Source organism: Paroedura picta, chromosome 1 (genome assembly GCF_049243985.1).
Source record: "Paroedura picta isolate Pp20150507F chromosome 1, Ppicta_v3.0, whole genome shotgun sequence".
In the NCBI taxonomy this organism is placed as follows: Eukaryota; Metazoa; Chordata; class Lepidosauria; order Squamata; family Gekkonidae; genus Paroedura; species Paroedura picta.
The window spans coordinates 29,898,428-29,918,827 of NC_135369.1; the positions used below are offsets into that span (position 1 = coordinate 29,898,428).

Sequence of the window (20,400 nt, forward strand, 5' to 3'; positions counted from 1 at the left end):
GACACCACTTGAAAGTCAGACTTCCAAAATGAATATCTAAATATGTGAGGCAAATATGCGTGAGCAGAACTTAATGCTGTAGTTTTAAATTGGTGTTCCTCCCTCCCTCATTCCCTCCCTCTGCTATCTTCTCTAGCAATGCTAGTCTAGTAGTCACTTCTGCTTATTTTTTTTTTTGTTTTTCAGCCAGGAAGGTACATTTAATGTCATCACTTAGGATGGTGATTGTTTTTGATCTGTTGAGTCAGATATGAGAATCATCTTATGAACAGTTACCTTCTGGGGAAAAAGAGGAGAGCCTACAAGACAGGTCGTTTTAGCAAGAAGCATTTGAATTGACATGCCATGTTGCTAATAATGAATCCTGAGTATTTCAGGGCTCCAGAAATGAATGTGGAGTGATACAGGTGGAAGAGAGTTTCTCTGAAAGCCCTTTGGGGACATATTTAGCCCTTTGGGGACATTTAACTATTTATGTTGTAAACCGCCCTGAGACCTATTGGGAGAAGGGTAGTCTAAAAATTAAATAATAATAATAATAATAATAATGATGATGATGATGATGATGATGATGATGATGATGATGATGATGATGATGATGATGATGATGATGATGATGATGCTTCTTGGGAATTGGGAACTCTTCTGGGCTTTGGGAATGGCACTTCACTTAGAATTACATGGTGATGTTGGTGGATAAGTAAAAAAGTGTCATGGAATCATAGAGTTGGAAGAGATCTCTGGAGTCATCTAGTTCAACCCCCTGCACAATGCAAAAAAAATTCACAATTTCCTGCCTACCACAGTGATCCCAGGTCCATGCCTAGATGATGCCCCTCCCCCCCAAAAAAATCTAGAATCCCTGGCCAGTCTGGCCTGGAGGAAATTCGCCTCCCAACCCCAAAATGGCAATCAGCAAATCCTGTGCTGCTTCCTTAACCCAGTAACTTTAAAATACCAAAATAGCTGTGATGGATCTGACCAAGGGTCCTTCTGTATCATCAACAGTGGATAGGCAGTTTCCTCATAAAGCTGGGCATGAAAACAATGGTCATCACTTATATCAAATTTAAGATGTTGGTTTTAAGCTTTTAGGACTTGTGCAGTCTGGGCCCTGTGGATCTAAGGGATCACTTCTCTCAATACACCCCCAGATGAATTCTAAAATCTATAAATGCAAACTTGCTTCTGGTCCCTGGATCTAAAGACCAGCAGCAAGTTTCCTTCGGGCCTTTTTTGTCCGGCCCCCAGTCTGGTGGAATATGCTGCTGGCAGAGAGATGACCCCTGAAGGAACCATCAGAGTTCTGCAGGGCCTGCACTATTCCACTGGGCATACAGCTGGGGGCAGGATGAACTACAGCCCCCGCCCCTCCCCAAACACACTATACCTCCCAGATATATTGAGATGCAGCAATGAGATAGCATTTTTCCTTTTATTTATTATTACAGTTTTTATATTCTGATTTTAACACTGTTGCAGAAATATAAGGCTGTGGGGCGGTTGGTCTGTTTAGCCTGGAGAGGAGACGACTGAGAGGGTATCTGATAACCATCTTCAAGTATTTAAAAGACTGCCACGTAGAGGATGGAGCAGAGTTGTTCTCTCTTGTCCTGGAGGGATGGACCAGAACCAATGAGATGAAATTAATTCAAAAGAAATTCCGTCTAAACATCCGGAAGAAGTTCCTGACACTTAGACCAGTTTCTCAGTGGAACAGGCTTCCTCGGAAGGTGGTGGGTTCTCCATCTCTGGAAATTTTTAAACAGAGGCTATCTGACGGAGAGGCTGATTCTGTGAAGGTTGAAAGGGGTGGCAGGTTACAGTGGGTTAGCAATAGAGTTGTGAGTGTCCTGCATAATGCAGGGGGTTGGACTAGATGACACAGGAGGTCCTTTCCAACTCTATTATTCTATGATTCTATATGTTGTATATCCCCCAAGCTTGGATGGGGGGGGTTATAAACCTAATAATAATAATAACAATTGCCCTTCCCAGTACCTGGCATTCATTAGCATTAGTTTGCTCTGACATTGCATGTACAATCTTGGTGTAGTGGTTAGGAGCATGGACTTCTAATCTGGAGAGCCGGGTTTGATTCTCCGCTCCTCCCCCACATGCAGCCAGCTGGGTGACCTTGGGCTCGCCACAGCTGTTCTGACCAAGCAGTAATATCAGGGCTCTCTCAGCCTCACCCACCTCACAGGATGTCTGTTGTGGGGAGAGGAAAGGGAATGCGATTGTAAGCCGCTTTGAGACTCCTTCAGGTAGAGAAAAGCAGCATATAAGAACCAACTCTTCTACTGCTGCAAAATTGGACAGATAACTTCCCTTGTTACTGTTTTGGTATACAAAATCACGATTGGAAGAAAGGCGGGGATTGCTCTCCCCCCCCCCATGTTGTGGTCCCAAGCCAAATTGGGCTTCCACAGATTTGTAAAACAATGTTCCCTGAAGCTGTTGTGTAACTTCTGGAAAAGCAATTGGAGACTGGGGAACTTGTTGGAAATATATCCTGTTGTTTTCACCTGTGCTAGGAGGCATCACCACATCTTGTGTTATGAATTATGCTCTGTGTGTAAGGAAGTACCTTTGTCAGTAAATTGTGAGCCCATCACCAATCAGTTTAATGGGACAATCCCTACTAGAACAAGAGAGGGAGAAGAATGTCCTTGTGAACATTTATATATGCTGTCTTGACCAGCCACCCCCTCCCATAACACTGAAAATATCCTGTGTTGCTTTTCTATTATGTGTGTTTGTGGCCAGTGCAGCTAGGGAACTTCACAGGTTAAAAATTTTGGATTCTGGAGAGCCGCCTTTATATGCCCCAAACCTACTCCTCTTGGGTAGCAAGCTCTTGCATTCTGCCCCAGGAAGGCCATGTGTACCACCTCCATATTGTCTGGGTATATAAAACAAATGCTGTTTGTCTACAGCAAAGGAATGTTAGGGAATTGTTCAGTATACTGGTAGAGCTGGGCAAGCTTTTGGCTATGAAAGAAGCAACAATAAACTTCATAATCTTAAGGACCAATTTATGTTCAGTGGATTTTAGGCTGTGCTTAGATTGTACAGTACAGATATTTAATGTGCATGTTGCAAATCTTAATGCTTCTTAGCAAAACAAAAAGACTGAACCCATCTCACTGATGTGCTAATTTTCCCGTGCAGGGGGTTTTATAGATGAGGGAGCAGTCAAACATATGTCCCCTCGCTTGCATGGTACAGACCAGAGGGAGAAAAAACATCTTTCCCACTTGATTCTGTGACAAGTCATCACCCATCTAGATACTGTTGAACCAATATGAGAATGAATGTTCCACCTCTGGGGAAATACCAGTCAGTGCTTTTACTGTAACAGTCCAGTGCAGCTTATCACCATTTCTGCTTCCGCACCTTCCAGAAAAAACAAACCTCAGCATGTTCATCATCCTGGCATGACAGCTGGGGATGTCATTTGTCACTGTAAAAACCATTCCAGGATGCTTTTTGTGTGCCTTACGTTGTTTTTGTTGGCTTTATTTGTTTCTCACGTCATATTTACAGCTGCCGGCTTCTTGCTGGAAAGAGTTCCAGGGCCTTTGCATTGCATTTGCATTGAAGGAGGTTGGTGGTCCCTCCAATAATGGTATATGTGGTTAAGAAGGCATAAATTATTTTGTAGCAGGGGATACTTGCCTGCTTTGCCTAGTTACCAGAAGTAAAGTGAGTTGGGGAGGGAGGTACCACTTAGTAATAATAACTTCATTGTCCTCGGTTTTGAAAGTACAAGATGCTTTACCTCTCTTATCCTGTACTGATAAAGGGGCAAAGCTTGTTCAAGCCCATTGCCTGAAGTGGAAAGTAGCTGGAACCACGCTCTCATGGGTCGAGGTATCAGTCAGTGTCCTGCATTACTGGTCACTTTGCATCCTCATCATGTATATGTGCCTTGACCATTTTGTGTTCCAAGAATGAGATATTCCTGCTTCTAGTGGATTTAGTGGTTGGTTTGATACAGTTTGAGGCCTCTGTTCATTGGACTATTTCTGCAGGCTCTCTTTCTCCCCAGTTTGACTGTTGTCATTGAGGGCATGCTGTGGTCTCCCTTTAAACTGTGATCAAATTTTGGAAGCAGGTGGCTGTGCAATGGACGGCTCACAGCGATCTTCCGTGCCTTGTTGATGTTGTAGACATTGCCAATTGGGCATAAGGAATAAGGGGTGTTGGATGACAACGCCCAGAGAACAAATTGCTACATGGAATGAGTGATCACTGGTGGCGTTTCATAGGTACTTGTAATGTGTAAAATTTGAGCGCCTTCCTGGCCAGTTGCTGAGCAGGACCTTGTCTTTCAGCACTAGCTTGGCAGCTAATAATTTCCATACTTCTCACTCCTGTAGCACCTTCCTCCAAGTGGATCATAAGTACTTGGTAAATACCAGTCAATTAAGCCTCCAGGGCTGAAGCCAGATAGGCAGGCATCTGTGCAAAGGGTATGCTCATGGGGTAGGAAAAAATGAGGTTCCTATCAGGGCTGCCTTTTGCATTCATTTAGCTTGCATTGATGGCTGTCATTGGACAAGTGTTGCATACTCTTTGGAGATCCTGGCCATAGGCCAGGAATTTTAGAATGTATAAATCAGTAGTAAAATCACTATTAATTTTCTTGCCTCCCAGGTGCACTTTTAATTTCCTCCGAGCCCCAGTTTAATATCTCTTGAAGATAAAGATGTCGCATCCATTCAGAATATTTTTTTTCAAAGGATTCTAATATGGCATGATTTCTATCAACAGCCTTGTGTTTAAGCATTGTGAACAACAAAGGAACGGCTTCCAGGGAGATTCATTTTCTGGAGGAGATAGCACAAGAGATTTTGATGCCTGAGGCAAGAATCCCCAAATCTCCCTCCCCACATTAAATATATAGTAATTTAATTGTATCCTAAAATATGCTTCTTCAGATGGCTGCTTCACCTTGCTGTCTGGTACTGGGACATACTGACATATATGCCCCCAAAAGAGCTCTGCACTCCACCGCCACCAACCAGCTAAGGATCCCTGGCCCTAAAGAAGTCCATCTGGTCTCGACCAGGGCCAGAGCATTCTCTGTTCTGGCCCCCACCTGGTGGAACGAGCTCCCGGAGGAGATCAGGGCCCTGACGGAGCTTAAACAGTTCTGCAGGGCCTGCAAAAAGGAGCTCTTCCGCCAGGCATTTGGCTGAGACCAGACGTAATCAACAGCGACCAAAGGGCCCCTGTTCCCCCCCAACCCCCCTCAGAATTCCACCAATAAGCCCTGGACCTGCTTGTACTGTTACATTGTTGTATTGTTATATTGTACTGTTACACTGTTATCTGGTTACAACTATTAGTTATTATTATAAGGTTATTCACATGTTTTTATAGACCGTTTTATGTATTGTTCCTTGTTCTTATGTAAACTGGCCTGAGCCTCCGGAGAGGGTGGTATATAAGTATGATAGACAGACAGACAGACAGATAGATAACGTGGAGAGGAAAGGAAAAATCAAAAGTTAAACGTGTAGTGTTATAGGATGAGAGTGTGAGCCCATTGACGTACTGGCCAATTGGAGAGAGTCAGGTGTGTGCTTAAGATGAGCTGCCCTGCGAGGCAGACCTCAGAGTGGTTCCAGGACTGCCCTGGGCTACTCTCCATGCTTTGTAAACCGTGTTTTAGGTTAAATAAACCTTTCTGTTTCCTAACCTTGGTGTGATTCTTCATCTGACGGAAAGGCTCCGAAGTTTTCACTTTTAAGACTCTCATAATTAAAATAGTTAAATATATTTGGGTGGTAGAAATTGACTTTGATGAGAATAAAGAAACTGATCAGGGTCTAGTATAGTTGCCTGAGCTTATTATGTGTGCAAGTGAAATAAATTATTGTGGGTTGTCTTAGTTATCCCTTGGTCTTTATAGGATCTGGAACCCTGATAAGGAGGATTAGTTGAAACCAATATCATACATGGTGTGTTTTGTTTTGAGAAGGTATTCTGCAGCTGACTGGTGCTAGGAAGGTGAGGTGGGTTTCCCGCCTGGACACCAGAGAAGCATACATACTTCATTCTTTCTGCCTTGTAGTCAGTGACCATTTCATTCTCCACCCCCTTCAGCTGGTTGCAGATTTGTTAATGCACAGTAGTTTCAACCAAATACACACACACACACACACACACACACAGAGAGAGAGAGAGAGAGAGAGAGAGAGAGAGAGAGAGAGAGAGAGAGAGAGAGAGAGAGAGAGAGAGAGAGAGAGAGAATGAGCTGTATGTGAACTCAAGCACCTGTTACTTTTTAAGCTGTAGCAGCTGGAGCTTGGCTCTTCCCTCCCACTCACCACCACCATCATAAGCTCTCCATCCTCCCCACAGCCTTTAGTGTCCTCAAAACCAGCTGGAGAAGTCCAGTAGAGTAAATGATAGAAAGGCTCCTTGAAGACAAATGAATAAAGAGAAAGGAAGGAGAATGGCAGTAAGAGCAGAGAGTCAGCGTGGTGTACGGTTAAGAACAGCCTCTCATCTGGAGAGCTGGCTTTGATTCCCTACTCCTCTACATACAGCCAGCTGGGTGACCTTGGCCCAGTCACGGTACACTCAGAGCTCTCTCAGCCCCACCCTACCCCACAGGGTGTATTGTGGGGAGAAGAAGGGATGGCGATTGTAAGCCACTCTGAGACTCCTTTAGGTAGTGAAAAGCAGGGTATAAAAAATCAGCTTTTTTCTTGCTTCGAGAAAGGGTGTGCAGTAGAAAAAGTAGCAGGGAACTTAAAAAGAGTTCAAAATGAGTCAGCAAGGGAACATGATACCAGGTTCCATTGGGTGACACATCGGGGACTTGCTGTTCAAGTGTAGAAAGATACAGATCATAGGTAGATTTGTGTTTGGTTCTTGATTAGTGTTGCTCTGAACCCTGAGAAGGAAAGCTTTGGACAATTCAATTGCATACATATGCGGCTAGATTATTTTTTCCCCTAGGTGTTGTACAATATAACAGTGCCAGTAGCTCCATCTGTCAGCCTCTCTGTAATGCTCAGCCTGGAGGAAGATAACTGCAGTGTTAGTTTAGAGGATTAGGGGAACCTGCTTTTGATTCTAATCAGGAAGCTACTGTTAATGATCGTGCCATACCAAAGCAGCAGCTTGGGAACTGCCTGTCAAGGATCAGTGTCCTCTTATGCTGCGGGAAACCTGCATTTGCTGGTGGCTGGAATAAGTTGCATGAAACAGGTGAGATGAAAATGGGAACAGAGTTTGGCTTGGAAGCAGGTGTCCTTTGCTCTTCCAGTGACAGATGGATCTGGATTCTCGCCCTTTCCCCACTCTACCCCTAGGCAAGCATTGCACTTGTTTTCTTTGGCTGGTATCTGATGTGGCTCATTTCACATGGACTGTTGATGCTTTCCCGTTAATGGGAGGTCAAAAACAGAAAGTCCCACTTACTCACCTAAGTCAGAGCTCTGCCTTCTCTGGCTCACTGGAGATGTTTACTCAATGGAATATATATTGCCTCTTGTCATACTAGAACAACAGGTAGTTTCAGTTCTTAGTAACCTGCAGAAGTTGAGAAATTGAGATTTCTGTCCCAGGCGCTTTGGTCAATGAACAGTGAAGTGCTCGGGAGGGGAATTCTATAGATATGTCCTCTTGGCTTGCTAACTGTGCTGTTAATTACGTTTAATTGAGTTGCTGCCTGAATTTGCACAGATGGAAGCCGTTTGGATGATGGCAACCAGAACAATAAATCACAATTGCTCAAGTAGGAACTTTTCCAGCCTTTGACATTATTTTGGGAACAGTTCTCTGATTTGACATTTGACTACCTGTGGATGCAAGAATAACTTTTTGAGCTAACAATTTCCCCATGATCTACTCTTGGCTATGTCCTTCCCTATTGCTGCAAAATTTTTACTTGAGCACCGGTAATGGTTGGCCAGACTTCTACAGTAGTTGCAAGCATCCCAGGAGAAGTAGTGCCAAGGGCTCCCTGCTGTTAGTTTTAGGGTTCTCCATAGCTTCTTGTTGCTCGTGCTGGAAAAAGTTGCGTGGTTTGTCCATTGCAAAGACAAACACTCTTCTACTTATAGTGGTAACTCTGGGTCAAGACGCAGGAGGGAAATTAGAGGAACAAATCCCAACCTGGAGCCAGGACACGTTTTTCTTCTTGTTTGCATCTACCAGTTATTCCTTTCTTAATAAACTTTTGTTGAATGTAAGACAGATCAGAGCACTAAGTGACAATAGGAGAGCTTGCTTAGACTGGAGCAACGTAGCCTTTTCTTACATATTCAGCCCCAAAGCAGGACTGGGGAGCCCAGCATAGAAGAAAAGATCAGTTGAGAAAAGTATTTCTCATTCACATTCCCTGTATACCCCTAATCAGGTGGTGGTTCGGTGCTATACAGTGCCCCATCCCTCACCCCACCTGCTCCATCCCTTGTCCATATGTTTTTCCTATTGACTGTGCTAGAACATGGCCCAATGTATGCCTGTGAGGCTAGATTTCTTGGCTCCTGAGGAACTAAGACAGAGTAAGACTTGCCTGAGGCTGCCCATTAAATCTATGGCTGATCCTAAGCCTTCCAGATGTATGTACCATAAACAACACATCCACTAGATCATGCTGGGTCTCAAGTTGCAAGTATAAATATTGTTCCACGCTGTTGTATAGTAAAACATTTTAGCTTCCTTCTCTCTTCCCCCAATTTAAAAATCCCTGTTGTTGCTCATAGGAACTGGATGTCTTGTCAGTTACAACCCCATATCCTAAAAATCGAGCATGTGGAGCAAGGGGAGCACATGAATTGTTTGTCTGCAAAGCTATGAACACCCCACTGATGCTTCCTCAGCCGATGCCACACCATCAAAATTGAGTAATCATCACCTTCAGACTCAGAGGCCTCCTTTGAGCTCTTGGGGTCAAATAATTTTCCAGTGAACCATCAAAGTTATTTTTAGGGTAGTTTAAATTGTTTTTGGCTTGATGGTATTGGCAAAGGCTGCTGCAAAATAAACTGGATTGACTTTTTTTTTTTTAAGCAGCAGCCCTGAATGTATTACATCAAGGGTCTGGATGTAGCCAAAGATTTAAGCTAAGCCTGCAGTTCTGTTCATAACTTCCCTGTGTTTTATTGTACTTACAGGCAGTAGTGTCAAGGTGAGTCTTCTTGACTTTGCGCAGAATTAGATTTTGTGTGTGTAGGTGTGTAGGAGGGAAGAATGACATCTATTTTGTGGCCCTGATCCTGAAAAGCCTCTCCTTTTGAACAAAGGGACCTTGCATTCATTAACAATATTTCAAGTCTGGTCTGGATGATTTTGTGGCCTTTATGAGCACAGCCAAAAGTTTTCGTCTTGATGTAATAATTTCTGGTGTGAATTTAAATTTTCTTGAAGTGGAGCCAAGGATATAAACAAGCAGTGGGTTTTAGCACAGTGGAAAGTTTTGAAGGAAATGGGTGAGCAGCAAGGGAAAGTTGAGTCTAAAATAAACGTGCAGCTCTTGTACCCAGAGCAGATGAGTTTTGCAGTCCCGGATTTCTGAAGAGCCAGAATTTCCCCCTTAGCTGCAGTAGTTTTGGCATCATTTTCAACTTCAAATATGCCAAATGAGAGAATGAAATTAGATTTGCAGTCATCCCACTGGGCTGCTGGTTCCTGACCAATGGTTCTCTTGTTCTTCATTACATTGTCCCTTGTAAATTAGGACAACTGGCTGTGATTTTCACTGCCACTGGCGCAAAAGGGAGGGGTATCAATTTGCAGTGGTACGACCACTAAGAAGATCTCTGGCTCTGAACAAATGCTTTCAAGTGACTCAGGCACTGGCAAAAATATGATGGGATGCTGCATAAGGAATTGTTTCAGGCTGTTTCAGAATGACTGGGTGATTTGAAATGTTACATCTCAAAATTGCAAGCCTGGAGCCTTGAACGCAGCAAAAGTTTAAGGAGTGGTTTCTGTCTACCATCAGTAACAAGCACAGACTATGATCTTGACTTACTTAATAGGTGGAGGATTCCTTTGAAGGCGCTGGGATTTTATTGCATGTTAAACATACTTAGTTTTATAAAATCAGAGTCCAGTAGCACCTTTAAGACCAACAAAGATTTATTCAAGGCGTGAGCTTTCGTGTGCAAGCACTCTTCGTCAGACTATGAACTGACCATCATGACAGTGGGAATATATAGTCTCTGTAGGGTCAATTGCTAAGGATGTATTCACACCTGCACAAATGCTCTGCTGGCAAGTTGTTGGCAAGATCTCACTGTGAAAATTGAAATTGATAAAAATATTAATGAGTAGTATTTCTGTTTAGTCTTTTTACCCCCTGTTTTTTTCCCCTTTTAAAACAGTGTTGTTTGTTGAAGGCCCCGTCAGGGGATCACAAGCAGACAGTACTCCAGCTCCCACCTTGGACAAAAGGAAAGGTTGGGTGAAGCTCAGTATAACAGTTATACTGAGGTCTACCCAATGTCGGACCCAGAGAAGTTTCTGCTGAAGGTCCCCTGAGAAAGCTTATAGCAATACGCGTTGGGATCTAAAAGGTCACACACTCTGTTGTAACATCCACCTTGTGTGGCCTTTCTTGTCTCCCTGTTCATTGAAGGCACCAATTTTTGAAAAGTTAGTGTGAGAATTTTTGGATGGTTGTAACTTGAGATGGACTCTGGGGAATGGTAGAGGACAGGAAGGCCTGGAGGATCATTGTCCATGGGGTCGCGATGGGTCGGACACGACTTTGCACCTAACAACAACAACAACAACTTGAGATGAGGACAGAATCCAGATTGACAAAAAGTTCCATTCGGGCTGTGTAGCGAATGGTTTTTGCTGAGCATCTGAGCGATTATTTGGAAGAACCTCTCCCAACCATATGGCTTGGTCGCACAATCTATAACTGTTTTATCTGCAAGAATTGTATAGCAGCATACATCTTCAGTACCATTTCCTGCCAAGTGATGTATTATAATCTGGATTTAATGGCCGGGGGAGGGGGAGGAAGGGTGCACAGATGAACCTTTCCCCATTTTTTGCATAATATTAAAGACAGTGTCTCTTCCAAGCCTTGCTGCTGTGTTTAAGACCTTGGGAGAAGTAAGCCCGACTGTTCTATGTGCTAGGTGCTGGAGCCAGACAGCTTGTATGGGTAGGGATCAGGTCCTGGCTGCCTTTCTTTTCTCCTTGGAAGTTCTACGAAGCTGAGAGAGTAAATAGTGAGTTACACACATTTTGAACCAAAGTTTCTGTTCAAAGAGAAATGGTGCTGTTGGACAGTGTCCTCCGCCTTCCCTCTGGGCTGGGTGACTTGAGTCACACTTCCCGAACCTGCTGGGGGCGAATTGCTTGTTATCTGATTTCTGTCCTCTTTGTGTCTTTACATTTCTAACTTTTTTTTTTTGCTTTGTTTTTGTCTTCTTGCTGTTCTTCAGGTTTGAACTGACTCAACATGAGTGGCCTTGGGAACAACCCGACAGACCCAGCTAACCCGGATTCCCAAAAAAGGAAGGGGTCACCATGTGAAGGCTTAGTCCAGAGGTATGTATGGCTTTGCAGTTTTGTTCCTTCCGGGCAAGTGGGGAGGGAGGTATTGTTTTGTCCTTCTAACGCTCTCATTCTGCACAAGCAGATGGGAGCAGATTTCATCCACTCAAATAAGTTCACACTTCCCACCAGGGTTTGGCTCTGTGTTTTGAGTAGCTACTGTGGAAGATGGAACATAACTCCCCATCTGCTGCTCTGATTCCTGGGGAGCAACTGGTGGTTGCTGCTGAAACAGTTTTAATTTATTTATCAATTCAGGCTTCCAGCTCAGGCTATTATCTAGGGCTGCTCAAATTACAAATCCAAAAACACACATGCACACACACTCCAATTACATATAATGCTTAATTCACATCCTAAAGTCTCACTGCTAATTAAAACCTTAGAGGTGGCTGTTTCCTAGAATTATCGTATTATCCTCCCTCCCCCACCTCCCCGGCTTCCAGCATAAATGGAAATCTCTTAAAGCTCATTTTGCCCAAGGACCATATTCAAACTGGGGCTGTGCTGTTTAGTCATTTAGAAAATTAAATGGCTTTTGATCAAATTAATAAGGTATGTAGCCAATGTGATATAGTGGACTAGGGTGCAGGGGATTTTTTTTTGTTGGGGAGGGGGGGGTAACTGAGTAATAAAATATATTTTACCTGATTTTGCACCACAGGCCTTGGTCTTAGTTTTTATCTCGAATCCCCAGTCTGCCATGGAAACTCTCTGGATGATCTAGGGGCAGTTATACATTCTCATCCTAACCGGCCTCACAGGGTGGTTGTGAGGGTAACATGGAGGAGATTATAAGCTCCTTTGGACACCCACCAGGAATAAAGTTGTGGTAGGAATAAAGTAAATAACTACACCAAATAAGTGGGCACAAAAACCTTTGGGTAGGATGTATCCACTGGCACCTATTGTTCAGGATCTACTTTCCTTTGGGATTTGATTTCAGGAATTGAACAGAATGCACATAGCAAATGTTTGCATTTATTTACTCCCCCCCAACTATATTTATTAAGTATAGTGACAAACTGTGATTGTGCACATGACTTGTTTTTAAAACCATTTATAACACAGAGCAAATGCACACAGTTTGCATCTTTGCACTTCTTTCTGTTGGGTATGTTTTTCCCCAAACTAAGAACATCCTGGCATGTTTCTGAGCATTACTAATGGCAACAGAATTATCTATGCAACCAGCTATGCAATCTTTTAAAGAGTAACTTCAATCTGAGCATATTGCTTTAGAATGAAGCAATTATGCATAGGATTGCATTGTACAAGCTTTTGCCCATTAAAAAGTATCTGATTTTTGTGTGTGTACTTATTCTCATAAATTTCTTTGAAATCTCACAGTAAGAAACTATGCATGAAATCCTCCATGTTTGAATAAACAAGGGTTTTCTTTCCCTCGAGTGACCTTACAGAGTATGAGCCATTCATTGTGGATATGAGGATCCACATTGTGGATTCTTGTGAATATGAGGTTGGTCTAGATTCAAGTGGATAGCTATGTTAATCTGAAGTAGCACATTAGTAAACAGTAGCAAATTAGTAAACATCATCACAAGTCCAAAATATGCAGTATGATCATTCTTTGCTAGAAAAGCAAATCAGTCCTTTGGGTGTAATTGTCATTCACAAAAACATTGGGGCAATAAAAATGTTAAAGTTAGTGATTAATGACAGACGTAATGTTAAGGTTAGTGATTAATGACAGAAATCATTAAGACAGACCTGTTATTAGGCCCATCCATCACCACCCAAGCATGGAGGCATTCCCACAAGTCACAAGCCATGCTAAGTTTGTTATCCTGTCCTGAGAACAGAGAGTTAGATTCTAAATAGCATTACATACTTACTTATATCACATAACAAGCTCCTTGGCCAAAATAAAATAAAAAGAAGAGGAGATTGTAAGGAATGAGGATATAAGAGTTGAATGACGTTAGCATGTGTAGTGAGATAAGAAACCAATATCCTTGTTGAGTCCTGGGTATTACATTGAGTGTTATAATAACTTGCATTTCTGCAGTCTCCTTTTCTAGTCTATTCTTGAAGTTTCTTTGCAATAAAATGGCTACTTTAAATTGTGCAGGCAAATTTATGGGAGAAGAAATGTGTATGGTCTGTATGGTAATTCCAGAATTATGACAGGAATTCTCCATGCAATATGAATGAAGGCAGAATAAAACTCATGGCTGAGCAGAACAGTAAATAATGATGGAGCAGAATGAAGGAAAGCCATATATAGGTGTTCTGTTTCTTACAGAAGAGGGAATACCTCTTTTATGATGGCTAGAACGAGAATGTCTGTATCTTTTAAAAACAGTATGATCTTCACAACTATTTTTACATGTAGTTGTATCGATTTGTTTAATTAAACCATCAATTAAAATGTATGTAACCAATTAATCATTTCTAATCAATTATCAGCTGCTGTTTTGTATTTCAGCCTGCTTATATACATAACCTCCCACCCCCACCCCCCACCCCGGATTGTAGCCTAGAAAGTTTGAGGAATTGCTGATAAATGGCATTTGGCATAGTAGAAAGATTAACCTACTGAAGTCATGCCTACTGATGCTTTTATGTTAGGAAAATTGGCCTTCCCTCTCCTACGTTTGACTGTTGCCATAGTGACAGGGGCATTGAGTTGTGAGTGTGTTCAGGCTTTTAAAGCCTGAAATGAGTTTGATCTGCTGCTTTATTTCTTTTTTCATTTTGCTGTCATCAGAACACTTCCACTACCCTCCTCAAAAGTATTTACCTGCCGTTTGATAATCATAGAAAATCTTACCCACCTAAATGCTTTCCCAAATTTTTAAAAAGAGATTTCTCCCTACGCCCATTAGCAGTGTCTTAGCACTAGCATTTCTCTACCAGGAAGTGCCAGGAAATTGAGGAGGCAGCTTGCTATAGAATATACTTACACGACAGTTTGATATTTTTAATCACCACTCTCATTATTATTGGTGTAGATAAGAGCTTTAGTTGCTTGACTTGGATAGAAGCAGTGTGACCTGATGGGATGGGAACTGAAAGAGCATGTCATTCATCCCTTGGTGATGTCACCTGTGCTGTCCAATAACGGCCATAAAAATTGGGCAGCCACATGGCATTCACCATTGATAAACTGACAAGGGGGGCAGTGCATTTTAGCCAGCAAAAAAAAAATTATACCTGTGAAGAGGGACAATCTCTCTGTCTCTCCCCCAACACAGCATGCAGAGGTCTTAAGAAAGGCCTCTGGATCCCATTAAGCAACTAGCTGTAGCAGCTGTTGCACTAGGGGAAGAAACAGCCTGGAAAGGCACTAGAAGAACAGTTTGCAAAGTGCAAGAAATTAATAAGGAAAGCCAAATGGAAGCTGCTCGCTCTTCCTCTGCATAGTTGTGTGGCACATCAGATGTTTCTTGGACTTGCTTATAAAGCGATTGCTTGAGCAGCTTTTGCAAACAGATTGATTGCCCTTTTTTAATTCACTTCTGCCTTTTAGCTTATTAACTCAATTCTTTGGAATGTTGCCATCACAGTTTCTTCCCACTGGTCATTTGCCAATTTATTTTTGCCTTTACCGACTTCTTTATAATTTCATCAACTATGTGGTTGCTTTGTGTTAATGATTGTCGGGTTGACCATGGGTTGGTAAGGTGCAAAAAGAAGAACCACTCAGTCTGTTGAGAGAGATTTCATTGTGTGCTCCTGTGCTGCAGCCAGAATATACTAGATCTCAGTCAACATAATAATTATCGGTAAAGTTTTATGCAAAAAAATAGCAGGATATATTAATAATATATATCCGCCAGGTCTAGCTCTTCTGCCAGGTCTGTGGTTGAGGAGCTCTTCCATCAGGTCTATGGTTGAGGCTGGGGTTGGCGAGGTAGATTGCCCCCCCCGGGGGTTTGAATAGTACACAGTTAGACCTCCTTCTCCACCCCTCTAGTAGTGGGGGTTGGGAGTGGGTTTTTCCGCCATGTTGGTTTTTTTGATGTCTTTTAATGGGAGTTTTAATGAGGATTTTATAAGACATTGTAACCTGCCAAGAGCCGGTTAGGGAGTGGCAGGGAATAAATCAATAATAATAATAATAATAATAATAATAAATATATGGTAAACAATCTAAGCAGTATCACGTGAAAATGTCTCTGGTATAAAAAGATTATTTGCTGCTAATGAAACAACAATGTGACATATCTACATAATCGCAAACATTATTTGTAGAATATACTGACTATACACAGAATTCTTCTAAAGGATGTTCTTCATGTTCATTTATTTATTTATTTATTTATTTATTTATTTAGATTTATATACCGCCCTCCCCGAAGGCTCAGGGCGGTTTACATTAAAACTAATCAACGATACATGCTTAAGAAGAAGAGCTGGTTTTTACATCCCACTTTTCACTGCCCAAAGAAGTCTTAAAGTGTCTTCCCTTCCTCTCCCCACCACAGATACCCTGTGAGGTAGTTGAAACAGTGAGTTCTGAGAATAAGAGCTCTGTGAGAAAAACTTCTAACAGGACTGTGACTAGCCCAAGGTCACCCAGGTTGGCTGCATGTGGAGGAGTGGGGAATCGAACCTGGTTTGCCAGATTAGAAGCTGCTGCTCTTAACCACTGCATCAGACTGGCCCATATAAAACAAGTTGCTGACCAGCATTATTCAATAACATGCAATGAATGGATAACTGAACTGTTACAGATAGATTTTTTTGCAAGATGCTGTTTATAGTCTCAGGCTTAGTATCAACGGATGGTATACTTGTACCACGTAATCCATAAGAATTCTGAATGTTGATCCATAAACAAAAGTCTTGTAGTAGCTTTTATTAAAGCCAAAAGATATAAGCCAGGCAGCGAATATATATCCTTCATAAATAAGTATGTTAGTGTGCAAGCTTTCAGGGTCTCATTCATTTGGTTGAATATTTTTAAAGGGGAGTGGAAAAAAATTACATTTCTCATACCATGATCTTAATCTTAATCAGAATGCATTGGGCACAGGTATAGGTCGTTTCAGGTTGCATCTTGGCAGGCTAGGAAAAAGAAGCAAAACTTGGAATTTATCCCATGGAATATAGAATCATAGAGTTGGAAGGGACCTCCTGGGTCATCTAGTCCAACCCCCTGCACTATGCAGGACACTCACAACCCTATCTCTCATCCACTGTAGCCTGCCACCCCCTTTACAGAATCAGCAGAATATAACAACCAATTGTCGTCAGACACACAAGATGGATCATACAGATCTCTTAAAATGCTGAGAATGAGGTACAATCATGGAAGGTGCATAGAGGCTATCTAGTCCAGTCCCCTGCTCAATGCAGGATCAGCCTAAAGCATCCAGGATAAGTAGCTGTGCAGCCGCTGTTTAAAGACCGCCATTGAGGGGGGAGCTCCTTAGGCAGCCAATTCCACTGCTGAACTACTCTGACTGCAAACTTTTCTCCTGATATTTAGCAGATGCCCACTGTACATGTAATTTAAAGCTATTACTGCGGGTCCTATCCTCTGCTGCCAACAGGAATCACTCCCTGCCCTAAATGACAACCTTTCACATACTCAAAGCAATCATGTCCCCTCTTAACCTCCTCTTCTCCAGGATGAACATTCCCAAGTCCTTATAGTAACAATACTAGTCATTAATTGTTGCTGGTGCACTCAATCTAAGGTAAACTCTGATGTTATTACCTAGTGAAGCTGCCAAGGTTCTGTTGTCTTCGGGCACTTCTCTTTATCAGCTAAATTCTTTTTAAAGGAGACAAAAAAGAAGGTAGACATGTTGGTCCATTAAGAAACATTACTTAGTTACTTGTTTATTTCCCTTGTCACTTTCCTTTCTTATAGAGGCTCAAATACCAAAACAAAAACTATGTAATTTTTATTAAGGTCAGCCAAAATTTCAAATTTTTGAAAGTCCTTTATCTGTTCGGACGTCAGAGAAAATAAGAAAAGTCAGACCATGATCTGAAAGCTGCTTTATCAACATTGTGTACAGAATGCTCTGTTGACTTCAGTGGGGTTACAATTAGGATACACACTTGACGTACTGGGGATTAGAAGCAAACCATGAAATCCATCCAGTAGAATCTAATAACCAGTAATGGCACTGTTTTAACTGTGTTGATTTTGCTATACCATCTATAATGGAGGAAGGTTGTGATATTGATAGAGCTGGATCACTTAATCTCGCAGAGCTGGTAACTGAAATCTAACACCACCTTATTCAACACTTGAATAAGTGGCTAATAGTGGAAATGGTTGCTTTGGATAGTTTTCTTCAAAGAAGCCCACAAATAGTAGATAATTTGATGCTCAGGAACGGTAGCCTTGCTGCGAAGATAGGGCTGATTTGGAAGAAAGCAAGTGTGGATTGTAGTTATGGAAAGGCATTAACTGGGAATTGGTTTTCTATAACAGCAATGAGAAACGGCGCAGGGAGCAAGAGAACAAGTACCTAGAAGAACTGGCAGAGCTGCTTTCAGCCAACATTGGAGAGATCGACAGCCTAAGCGTCAAACCTGACAAATGCAAGATTCTGAAAAAAACTGTTGACCAGATTCAGCAGATGAAAAGACTCGAGCAAGGTAAGGCAACAAAGTCCTTTGGTTTTTCATTGATATCTGCTATATTTGGGTGGGCAACGGTGTGATGTTCAAGAGAGGAGTCCATGGATCCTCACATACAGTGGTAGACTGCACTCTGCTGAATATGCGAATCTGTGTGCAGGCCCATGAAAACAGGGCAGTGGAGCTGGGTTAGAGACTCCAAAGGTAGCCACAGTTCAAATGGGAAGGACCATTCCAACAGGCTTGAGAGATATTGCCTTAAAGCAGGGGTAGTCAACCTGTGGTCCTCCAGATGTTCATGGCCTACAATTCCCATGAGCCCCTGCCAGCAAATGCTGGCAGGGGCTCATGGGAATTGTAGGCCGTGAACATCTGGAGGACCACAGGTTGACTACCCCTGCCTTAAAGGACAACATGCAGGATAATACATGTAACAAAGCCTTGCTTTACTTTCTTAAAGGAAAATGTCTTTATGAGTATTTTGTTTGGTGGTGATGAGATTCTGCTGTTCCTGGCCTTTGCATATAGGAGTGTGATAGGTAATGAAAATTACACAAGAGTCAAGTAGCTCCTTAAAGAGTCACCTCATTTATTTCAACAGAAGGGTTTATGAGTCAGGGCTCACTTTTTCAGAAGTGTACGATTCGGGGGTCAGTGTATAACAAGAGCCAGTTTAAGGAGTACATAGTGGGTGTGTAATACTCCTGACTAACAGCAGCAGAGTCAAATATGCAGCAAGTCAATTGCAGAATGAAATGACAGAGTGGAACAAATTAGTCTGTAAGGGTGGAATATATAAGATCATTAAGCAGCTGTATTGAATTAAGAATCCAAAGTGTAACCCTGAATTTGTTAATGAACTCTAGTTCAACACTTTTGAGTTGGATCCTGTGATTTTAGGAGAACAGGAACATATTAGAACACATCTGATAAGTAATTGATATTATTTGTGTTGTGTTGCATTTGAATTTATTGAATTTTTTTAGGTAGGGGTTAGATGCTCTAAAGTAGGGGCAGTCAAACTGTGGCCCTCAAGATGTCCATGGACTACAATTCCTGTGAGAATTGCAGTCCATGGACATCTGGAGGGCCGCAGTTTGGGTTTGATAGCAGAAATATGAGAAGGAAGTTTATGGCACTTTCTCTCCTGCTGATTCACTACTTCCACCAATCCTCCCCTATATACGGTCTCCCTTTCTTTGCATTCGTATTAACTTCTGCAGAGTCATGTTTAGGAACTTGTTTGCATAGTAGAACAAAGTCTGAGTCGAGTGACACCTTTTAGACTAAAAGTTTTATTCACAATATAAGCTTTCATGTACAAGCATATGAAAGCTTATACCTTGAATAAAACTTTTTGAGTCCCTTCTGTGTGTCTCTGTTGCGTTTGCCTCTGTGTGATATATAAAATGATCCTCTGTTTCAACAGAAGAAGTAGTTATATACTTTCTGATTTCCTTTAAAGAACCAAACTAGAGGTGATGGTGGAAGATCCATGGATGAATCTACCATGGGCTTTTTGTAGATTAAAAAAAAACCCGTACTGGAGAGAAGGATTGGAACTGGGGTTTATACCTCTACAAATGGGAAGTTAACCTGTTCCTCCGTGTTGCCGAATGCAAATAGCATCCCCACCTTATCTCCAAGAATAGAATTATGGGCCATACCTTTGTTTCACAGAATCTTTTTTGAGGAAGGAGGGGGAAAGGCCAGGATTGGCATCAGATGAGAAAACAACTGGGATATTCAAATAGAATGGCTCTGGCAATGAATTTAACCAGATTTTGTTTTCAGCACTTGAATGTATTTGCTTTTACGGTTTGTTCCAAGGAGAGTTCTACCCCTCTCATCCCGGCCCCCAATGGCTAAATTGTTAGTAGTTGGGAACAGGAGAATCATTGCTTGCTAGCGGGTTAAGGCTTGCCCCGAAGTCCCTCTGTTCTTAGAAGAGAGACAAGGACTCTTGCGTTTCTCCCTAAATAAAATGCTTGCCTGGTGGCATCAACAGCCCTTTCAAAAGAGAAAATGTGGGGCGTGTAACTTGTCAGTCTGCCAGGAGATGAAGGCTGTGCTTAGCATCCCAAGGAAATGTTCTATACTGGTGGAGGCAGCTCTTTTATCAAGAATGGGTGAGTGTAGAGGTTCACGATACCATGGTGTCTTTTCCAAAAGATGCCCAAAATGGGATATTAATTCAGTTTGTATTTTCATAGGAGAAAACAAAAATGTGACTACAAAGAGTGCTTCACTCCTGTCAATATGATGTTTAGCTTTCTCTGATCTGGGTAT

At 42.1% G+C, this 20,400-nt stretch overlaps 1 protein-coding gene across 9 annotated transcripts in view; it reads left to right on the forward strand.

The window, feature by feature from the left end:
- The window catches only part of NCOA1 (nuclear receptor coactivator 1), a 321,680-nt gene that overhangs the window by 211,798 nt on the left and 89,482 nt on the right, over nt 1-20,400 (forward strand). For all 9 annotated transcript variants that reach the window (XM_077331693.1, XM_077331659.1, XM_077331668.1 and 6 more), the window contains 2 exons: nt 11,433-11,538; nt 17,963-18,129. In XM_077331693.1, coding sequence (XP_077187808.1) covers nt 11,450-11,538; nt 17,963-18,129 — 256 coding nt within the window. In that variant the 5' untranslated portion in view covers nt 11,433-11,449. The remainder of the gene's footprint in view (nt 1-11,432; nt 11,539-17,962; nt 18,130-20,400) is intronic.